Below are 10,537 nucleotides of genomic sequence, written 5' to 3'. Positions count from 1 at the left end.
TAAAGTGTACGTTTGTGTCTTTGATAGTGAATATTTTCTATCTTTGTCTAATGTTTTAGTCATTCAACATCAGAGCTATGCAAGAACTGAAATAAGAAAGAGGAGAGAAGCTTTCATCCTCAATACCTTCTATAAAATCATTTGTGCAACCATGTCGGCAGGAAATCTGAACCTTGAAGCAGTTGTCTGTGATTATTGATTGAGCGTGTTTAGCCTAGCGTAGCACTAAGACTTCATCAAATCTGTCTGATTTACATGTTGTACCTTGTTGGCCTTGTCCACTTAGCTTATTGTTAGCTTCTGGGTCAACTTAAGTTGTGGGTTCACATAGCTTCGAGTTAGCTCAATGCCTAGATACTGTCTGGGTCCAGTTAGCTTAGAGTTAGCCATAGGTGGTGTCATTAGTTTAAGATTAGCTTTGGGTTAGCTGAGTTCACTCATCTTAGACTTAGACCTAAAATCTGGGTATCATCTGGGTTCAGTTAGTTTAGAGTTAGCTTCGGGTCCAGCTAGCTTTTAGCTCTTGAGTTGTGACTCCAAGCAAGTATGTAACACAACTGACAAGAGAACGGATTGGTCTGTAACAATCTCCCAGGCCTGGCTACACTAGGCTAACAACTCCCCCTTCTCTCAGGCTTTGTGCTAAGCTAGGAAAACAACTCGTGCTCCTTTTTGGGAGGCCAAAGTCTTCCACCTGTTAAGACAAAAAAAAAAAAGAATCTAGAAAACAAATGAATTGATAAATAATTTATCTGAAAAAAAAACTGCTGATGTCACAGCTCATGAAAAGTTGAAGGCTTTTACAGGAAGTGATCAGAACAAACTGTTTCATTTCAAATTAACGGTTAACTGATGTAACTGTGGTCACGTTTTAGTGCCAAAGAGAAATTAATGACAAAACAGCGCCGTGGTTACAATAGCAACCATTTGCTGAGAATTGTCCCTCATGTGTCTCCGTACAGTTTGACCTCCTGCAGCTTCAAAAGCAAACGGATCATTTTATAGTTGGATGGTTTTCTAGAAAAACTTTTGTAAGCAGGTTTTTGTCGTTCGTATTTACAGAATGTTCCGTGCATGTTGGACTTTAACGTGACAGTAAAAATATTAATGTTTGTTCGTTTTTATTCACATGTGAGGATAAATTAAAGATTTTATCAGTTTTCTCTGAGTGTGACATCATCTGTCAACAGCCAATCAGACAGACAATCAATATTTACTGTGATAATCAATATTTACTGTAATAAAAATTATTTACTGTAATAATCCTTATTTACAGTGATAATCATTGATAGTCATTATTTACTGTCATCCATCCATCCATCTTCAGCCGCTTATCCGGAGTCGGGTCGCGGGGGCAGCAGTTTCAGCAGAGATCCCCAGACTTCCCCGGCCCCAGTCACCTCCTCCAGCTCGTCTGGCTGGTGGGACATGCCCAGAAAACCTCCCCAGGGAGGCGTCCAGGAGGCATCCGAAACAGATGCCCAAGCCACCTCAGCTGGCTCCTCTCGATGTGGAGGAGCAGCGGCTCTACTCCGAGCCCCTCCCAGATGGTCAAACTCCTCACCCTATCTCTAAGGGTGCGCCCAGCCACCCTGCGGAGGAAACTCATTTCAGCCGCTTGTATCCGAATCCGAGATCTCGTTCTTTCAGTCATGACCCAAAGCTCATGACCATAGGTGAGGGTAGGGACGTAGATCGACCGGTAAATCGAGAGCTTTGCCTTTTGGCTCAGCTCCCTCTTCACCACAACGGACTGATACAGCGACCGCATCACTGCAGACGCTGCACCAACCCGCCTGTTGATCTCACGCTCCATCTTTCCCCCACTCGTGAACAAGACCCCGATTTACTTGAACTCCTCCACTTGAGGCAAGGACTCTCCACCGAGCCGGAGAGGGCAAACCACCTTTTTTCGGTCGAGAACCATGGCCTCGGACTTGGAGGTGCTGATTCTCATCCCAGCCCCTTCACACTCGGCTGCAACCCGCCCCAGTGCACACTGGAGGTCTCGGCCCGACGAAGCCAACATGACAACATCATCCGCAAAAAGCAGAGATGCTATCATGAGGTCCCCAAACCAGACCTCCTCCGGTCCCTGGCTGCACCTAGAAATTCTGTCCATAAAAATAATGAACAGAACCGTGACAAAGGGCAGCCCTGCCGGAGTCCAACATGCACCGGGAACAGGTCTGACTTACTGCCAGCTATACGAACCAGACTCCTACTCCGGTCGTACAGGGACCGGACAGCCCTTAACAAAGGGCCCCGGACCCCATACTCCCGAAGCACCCCCCACAAGATGCCACGAGGGACACGGTTGAATGCCTTCTCCAAGTCCACAAAGCACATGTGGACTGGCTGGGCGAACTCCCATGAACCCTCGAGCACCCGATGGAGAGTGTGGAGCTGGTCCAGTGTTCCGCGACAGGGACGGAACCCGCATTGTTCCTCCTGAATCCGAGGTTCGACTATCGGCCGTATCCTCCTCTCCAGTACCCTGGAATAAACTTTCCCGGGGAGGCTTAGGAGTGTGATCCCCCTATAGTTGGAACACACCCTCCGGTCCCCCTTTTTAAAAAGAGGAACCACCACCCCGGTCTACCATTCCAGAGGCACTGTCCCTGACTGCCAGGCGATGTTACAGAGACGTGTCAACCAAGACAGTCCCTGCACATCCAGAGACTTGAGGTATTCAGGGCGGATCTCGTCCACCCCCGGTGCCCTGCCACCGATGAGCTATTTACTGTGATAATGATTATTTACAGTGATAATCATTTACTGTAATAATGATTATTTACAGAGATAATCATTTACTGTAATCATTATTTACAGTAATAACCACGCAGCTGATCTTCATGTGTTCGTCCTTGTTAAAGCTGGACTGAAGAAAGCAGACGGAGGACTTTGTGGTGGATACTGACTTTAATTCAGAGTGTGAGATCAATAAAAGTAGTTTTTTGTCTCACCACAGACGTACAGGTGATCACACTGACAGAGCTGCTGCACACAAGCTGAAGGACATGAACACAACAGGAACAAACCAATCACAGAACTGATGAGCTGTTGCCACGGTTATTGTCACTGTCCATCATTCAAGAAACAGATTTGCACTGATGGAGGGAAGATTGAGTCGACGTGAAGCTGTTTTTAATGGTAAATTTGAGAAAAGCATTGCTACCAGAGATAACCAATCAGAGAGCTTCAGACTCTGTTTCCAGGGCAGCTGATTGCTGGGTGAAGTTAGCGGTTGATCTTTGTGGAATTGATGGACAAATTCATAAATCTGAATTGATTATCTTTGGATTTTTGCAGTGACTGCAGAGAATTGTGGGTACTGTAGTGTTTAAAGCTCCTCCACTGAACAAGAGCGTGTCATGTCCATAACTAATTATAGGTCACATAGAAGCAGGTTTCAGACGGTTCTAAGTTGTGTTGAGTGGTTTGAATGCCCCCCGGCCTAATAATCTTAATAGGTCTGTGGACTCTGTCTATATGCAGATGACACAATTATTTACACATCAACATTCATCAAATCTCTTCACTGCAGTTTATTGGAGACTTTAACTGTAAAATATCAGTCTGCTCTGCTCTTTTTTTCTTTCGACCTAAACACAGACATCGTTAGAAACGTCGGGCCGAGCTGCGAAGGTCCAAACATCATTTGAAGCAGATGTAAGTAAACACTTTTATTCTGTTCATCACAAAAAGTCTGGATATGGAACATGTCAGTGCCACGCCCCCATGACTTTGTTAGGATGAGCAATAGCCTCTTGAGAATGGATGGATGAATTAATGGATGAATGAATGGACGTCACACTTCAAATCTATAAAACCTTTGGTGACTTATTGTCAAAACAATGATTTCTGTTTTTGTTGAGAATTAGTTTCTTCTTTCATGTTTCAAAGAGCTTCTTTCTGCAGTTCAATATAGTCAGTACCAAAACTAAGCTTCATCACTTCACCATCTCATCACTCATCACCTCATAATTCACACTTCATCACTCATCAAACTACTAAATATAACAATAATCACTAAATATTACATTCAATAAATCCTTCATCACTTCAACTCATCACTTCACCTCATCACTTCATCACCTCATCACTTCATCACTTCATCACTTCATCACCTCATCACCTCATCATCTCATCACCTCATCACTTCATCATCTCATCACTTCATCACTTCATCACCTCATCACTTCATCACTTCATCACCTCATCACCTCATCATCTCATCACCTCATCATCTCATCACCTCATCACTTCATCATCTCATCACTTCATCATCTCATCACCTCATCACTTCATCGCCTCATCGCTTCATCACTTCATCACCTCATCATCTCATCACCTCATCACCTCATCTCATCACTTCATCATCTCATCACTTCATCACCTCATCATCTCATCACTTCATCACCTCATCATCTCATCACTTCATCACCTCATCATCTCATCACCTCATCACTTCATCATCTCATCACTTCATCATCTCATCACCTCATCACCTCATCACTTCATCATCTCATCATCTCATCACTTCATCACTTCATCATCTCATCACCTCATCATCTCATCACTTCATCACCTCATCATCTCATCACCTCATCACCTCATCATCTCATCACTTCATCATCTCATCACTTCATCACCTCATCACCTCATCACCTCATCACTTCATCACCTCATCACTTCATCACTTCATCATCTCATCACTTCATCACCTCATCACCTCATCACCTCATCATCTCATCACTTCATCATCTCATCACTTCATCATCTCATCACCTCATCATCTCATCACCTCATCACCTCATCACTTCATCACTTCATCATCTCATCACTTCATCATCTCATCACTTCATCACCTCATCACTTCATCGCCTCATCATCTCATCACCTCATCACTTCATCATCTCATCACCTCATCATCTCATCACCTCATCATCTCATCACCTCATCATCTCATCACCTCATCACTTCATCATCTCATCACTTCATCATCTCATCACCTCATCACTTCATCACCTCATCGCTTCATCACTTCATCACCTCATCATCTCATCATCTCATCACCTCATCACCTCATCACTTCATCACCTCATCATCTCATCATCTCATCACTTCATCACCTCATCGCTTCATCACTTCATCACCTCATCATCTCATCACCTCATCATCTCATCACCTCATCACCTCATCATCTCATCACTTCATCATCTCATCACCTCATCATCTCATCACTTCATCACCTCATCATCTCATCACCTCATCACTTCATCGCTTCATCACTTCATCACCTCATCATCTCATGACCTCATCACCTCATCATCTCATCACTTCATCATCTCATCACTTCATCACCTCATCATCTCATCACTTCATCACCTCATCATCTCATCACCTCATCACCTCATCATCTCATCACTTCATCATCTCATCACTTCATCACCTCATCATCTCATCACTTCATCACCTCATCATCTCATCACTTCATCACCTCATCTCATTACCTCATCATCTCATCACTTCATCATCTCATCACTTCATCATCTCATCACCTCATCACCTCATCACTTCATCACTTCATCACCTCATCATCTCATCATGTCTTCTTATTATAACAACAAGCAACTGATCAGATACATTTTCACCAAAAGCTGCAAATAAACGAAAAGAATGGAAATACAACAACAGAAAGCACGTCCTCTTCATCCCTCCATCCACAGGATCTCCTCCTCCTCCTCCTCATCCCTCCATCCACAGGATCTCCTCCTCCTCTTCATCCCTCCATCCACAGGATCTCCTCCTCCTCTTCATCCCTCCATCCACAGGATCTCCTCCTCCTCCTCCTCATCCCTCCATCCACAGGATCTCCTCCTCCTCTTCATCCCTCCATCCACAGGATCTCCTCCTCCTCCTCTTACTCCCTCATGTACTCCAGGATCTGATCGATCAGTATTTGGGGGTCGTAGGTCAGGGCAGCTCTCCTCCTCCTGCGACTCCCATGATTCAGTTCTTCCATGGGGGCTGTTTCCATGGTGTCAATGCGTTTCATCCTCTGCAGCCCGGCAGTGGGGGGGCGGAGCCTGTCATCTTCCTCTTCCTCCTCCTCCAGCCTCTTCACTCTGAGCAGAGGGGGGTCGTTGCTAGGCGATGGAGGAGCCACGTCGTCGAGGGAACGACGGGTTCTCCTGTGGGCGGGGCCAAAAGTTTCAGCCGCCGTGATGGACAGGTCCCTCCTCGCTCGACGACCGGAGGACATCACCTGGGCGTCGTCAGGGCCGATGCTGGACAGTAACCTAGCAACCACCCGTCTGAGGACGAGGAGGAGATATCAGACACGTTAGCGTTTGTTTCTGTGTGTGAACAAAGACGTTATATGATGTCAGGAGAACCTGTAGCTCCTTCTCAGTAACTTAAGAACTGAAGAACACAATAACTAGTGTGACGTAGCGTCATGTGGGCAAAGCAAACTTTTATGTCGAGAACAGTAAAAAGCTGCAATATATATTATATATATATAATATATATATATATATAATATCTCCAGCAGCACCAACAGAAAAAGTGTTATGTGTATTTTAACTCCCACATTAAACAGATTTCTAGAACTGCCTTTTTCTATCTACTAATATTGTTAAAACCAGGTCCATCCTGTCTGGAGATGATGCAGAAACACTAGTCCACACATTAGTCACTTCTAGGTTGGATTATTTCTGTTCCTTATTATCAGGCTGCTCCAATAAGTCCTTAAAGACTCTCCAGCTGGTCCAGAACACTGCTGCTCCTGTTCTGACCAGAACTAAGAGAAGAGACCATATTTCTCCTGTACTGGCTTCTCTTCACTGGCTTCCACTAAAATCTAGAACAGAGTTTAAAATCCTTCTCCTCACCTCCAAAGCTCTTAATGTTCAGGCTCCATCATCTCTTAAAGAGCTCATAGTACCATACTACCCCACTAGAGCACTGTGCTCCCAGACTGCAGGTCTACTGGTGGTTCCTAAAGTCCTCTAAAGTAGTGATGGAGCCAGAGCTTTCAGCTATCAGGCTCCTCTCCTGTGGAACCTCCTTCCAGTCTGGGTTCAGGGGGGCAGACACCCTCTCTACATTTAAGAGTGGACTAAAAACCTTCCTTAGTGATGAAGCCTATAGTTCAGGACTGGATCAGGTCTTGGACCAGCTCCTAGTTATGCTGCTATAGGCTCAGACTGCCGGGGGACTCCCATGATGCACTGGGCTCCTCTCTCCTCCTCTTCCTGTTGAATTCCTGAATCTTTGGTCTCTGAATGAAAGAGTTTGTTCTGAGCTGCTCTTTATGGAAACAGTCTGAGAGAAACACTGATTGATTGATTGATAGATATGTACTATTTATATATTGTTTTATTTTGTCAGAATACTTTTAATCTAAAATGTTTGTGCTCCGTTAACTCTGGGTGAACATACAGTCCCTACACAGCCACATAACTGAAGCTAGCTGCTATAAGAAGCGGGGCGTGGCCACCATGATGTCACCTGTTGGTTTGTGAACGCCATTTGGAGCCTCGAGTTCAGCTTTACAACAAAGACCTCCTCTGATTGGTCAGTGAGCAGGTAGCCCCACCGACGCTTCTTTACAGACCTGTACCGACCAATCAGAGGACGCTTCTTTACAGACTGATACCGACCAATCAGAGGACGCTTCTTTATAGACTGATACCGACCAATCAGAGGACGCTTCTTTATACAGACTGATACCGACCAATCAGAGGACGCTTCTTTATACAGACTGATACCGACCAATCAGAGGACGCTTCTTTATGCAGACTGATACCGACCAATCAGAGGACGCTTCTTTATACAGACTGATACCGACCAATCAGAGGACGCTTCTTTATACAGACTGATACCGACCAATCAGAGGACGCTTCTTTACAGACTGATACCGACCAATCAGAGGACGCTTCTTTATGCAGACTGATACCGACCAATCAGAGGACGCTTCTTTATACAGACTGATACCGACCAATCAGAGGACGCTTCTTTATACAGACTGATACCGACCAATCAGAGGACGCTTCTTTACAGACTGATACCGACCAATCAGAGGACGCTTCTTTATACAGACTGATACCGACCAATCAGAGGACGCTTCTTTATAGACTGATACCGACCAATCAGAGGACGCTTCTTTATACAGACTGATACCGACCAATCAGAGGACGCTTCTTTACAGACTGATACCGACCAATCAGAGGACGCTTCTTTACAGACTGATACCGACCAATCAGAGGACGCTTCTTTATACAGACTGATACCGACCAATCAGAGGACGCTTCTTTATACAGACTGATACCGACCAATCAGAGGACGCTTCTTTACAGACTGATACCGACCAATCAGAGGACGCTTCTTTACAGACTGATACCGACCAATCAGAGGACGCTTCTTTATACAGACTGATACCGACCAATCAGAGGACGCTTCTTTATAGACTGATACCGACCAATCAGAGGACGCTTCTTTACAGACTGATACCGACCAATCAGAGGACGCTTCTTTACAGACTGATACCGACCAATCAGAGGACGCTTCTTTATAGACTGATACCGACCAATCAGAGGACGCTTCTTTACAGACTGATACCGACCAATCAGAATGATTGATCACCTCAGAGCCTTCTGGTCGCCTCCTCTGTTCAGTGACAGTCGTCTGGCCTGGTGAAGTCTCTCCTGTCGGGCTCTCTCCAGCAGAGCCTTGGCCACCTGCGGCTCCATCCTGACAATCACAGGTCGCAGGTTATTCATTTTCCACAACTGTCATTCCTGCAGCTCTACCTGCAGACTCACCTGTCCAGCAGGGCCTGAGCCAGCTGGGGCTCCAGGAGGCCCCACCAGGCTGCCGGGGGCCTCCCCATGTTCAACCCCCGCCCCGTCTCGTCGTAGTCCGGGGGGACTGGGCCCTGGAAGTCCGCCGGTGGCCCTTGATCGTCCTCCTCGTCCTCCTCTTCCTCCACCACCTCCACATCTCCAGGGCCAGCCAATCCCGCGCTCTCTCCCTCCCTCAGTAGGCGGAGCACAGCAGCCAGGTACGCTGTGGAGACATGTGATTGGTCGCTTAGTTTTCTACGTCTCCAAATAGCAGTCATACTATTTTGAGAAAAATATGAACAGTGAGAAATCTGGACGGTCAGGAAAGCGTTGAGGGAGCCGCCCTCCTGACCAGTCGGGATATTTGTAGAGATCTTGTGGATCACTTGTGTGTGAGATGATTACCGTTCTCCTACCTGCTCGCTGTTCCGCCTCTTGCTCCCGCCTCTGGTCCCTCTCCACCAATTGCTGCAGGGCCTGGTCCAAGCCCCGCCCCCTCCAGCCGTCTGATTGGTAGTACAGGTCGTTGGCCCCTCCTCCTCCCTGAGCAGGATATGACATCATTTGGTCCTCATAAGGCAGCAGGACATCCAGGCCACGCCCCCCGCCGCGAGCTGCTGGTAGAGACTGAGAGAGAGGGCGGAGGTCAGAGGGTGGAGGTCACAGGTAAAGGAAGCCCCGCCCCCTCTGTCTTTTTCCCACAAGGCTTTGCGTGTGTGCTAGGGATTCAGAGCCAGGCTAGCTGTTTCCCCCTGTTCCCAGTGTTTGTGCTAAGCTAGGCTAACATGGTCTCTACTGGTCTCTGACGGTCTCTGGTGGTCTCTGCTGGTCTGTGATAGTCTCTGCTGGTCTCTGCTGGTCTCTGATAGTCTCTGATGTTCTCTGCTGGTCTCTGATAGTCTCTGCTTGTCTCTGCTGGTCTCCGGTGGTCTCTGGTGGTCTCTGCTGGTCTCTGGTGGTCTCTGGTGGTCTCTGATGGTCTCTGCTGGTCTCTGATAGTCTCTGCTTGTCTCTGCTGGTCTCTGGTGGTCTCTGGTGATCTCTGATGGTCTCTGATAGTCTCTGCTTGTCTCTGCTGGTCTCTGCTGGTCTCTGATGGTCTCTGCTGGTCTCTGCTGGTCTCTGATGGTCTCTGCTGGTGGGTACTATGCTGACTGTGGACCTCAGACAAGCACACTGCAGTAATACGGACTGTCCCTTTAACACCTGGATAATCCATCACACACACACACACACACACACACACACACACACACACACGTACAGACGTCACTGAGGAGAACAGTGACGTCTATCTGCTGCTGACACCTCATGCAGGGAAGGTGCGTCACCTGCGTGGTAGCGTGGTGACGTCACCCAGCAGCGTGGCGGAGTCATGCTAGGCTGAGGAGGAAGTCTGGAAGAGGCCCTGTATGCGGTGTTTGCGCTGTTTGTGCGTGAATGAAGACGCGTGGATGAGCCCAGGTGACAGGTGTGACACCGTGACGCTTCTGTCTTTGACTGGAGGTGAAGGAGGAACGTTTGTTTCGCCGTTTTAAATTAAGTGTGAAGTTGCTGCTGCTGCTCTACGCAGTCGATAGTTCGGACTTTCACAATAAGAGCATTTTGACTTTTCTTAGACCTCAGAAATTACGATGACCTGGATGAATGAGAATCTTCATGGACATAATAAGAGCATGTTTATA

General features: G+C 46.9%; 1 protein-coding gene across 1 annotated transcript; it reads right to left on the bottom strand.

The window, feature by feature from the left end:
* Window positions 1–5,926: 5,926 nt before the first annotated feature.
* Window positions 5,927–10,229, bottom strand: pcsk1nl (proprotein convertase subtilisin/kexin type 1 inhibitor, like). The gene is made up of 7 exons (XM_070856329.1): window positions 10,184–10,229; window positions 9,660–10,006; window positions 9,269–9,479; window positions 9,008–9,075; window positions 8,832–8,977; window positions 8,653–8,760; window positions 5,927–6,320 (listed from the first exon to the last, which is right to left on the bottom strand). The coding sequence occupies exons 1-7, from the start codon at window positions 10,227–10,229 to the stop codon at window positions 5,927–5,929; spliced, it is 1,320 nt and encodes a 439-aa protein (XP_070712430.1).
* Between the last annotated feature and the right edge of the window lie 308 nt (window positions 10,230–10,537).

Source organism: Pempheris klunzingeri, unplaced genomic scaffold, assembly GCF_042242105.1.
Source record: "Pempheris klunzingeri isolate RE-2024b unplaced genomic scaffold, fPemKlu1.hap1 Scaffold_370, whole genome shotgun sequence".
In the NCBI taxonomy this organism is placed as follows: domain Eukaryota; kingdom Metazoa; phylum Chordata; class Actinopteri; order Acropomatiformes; family Pempheridae; genus Pempheris; species Pempheris klunzingeri.
Note: the sequence above shows the minus strand (reverse complement) of the source record. Positions and strands in the feature narration are given on the sequence as shown.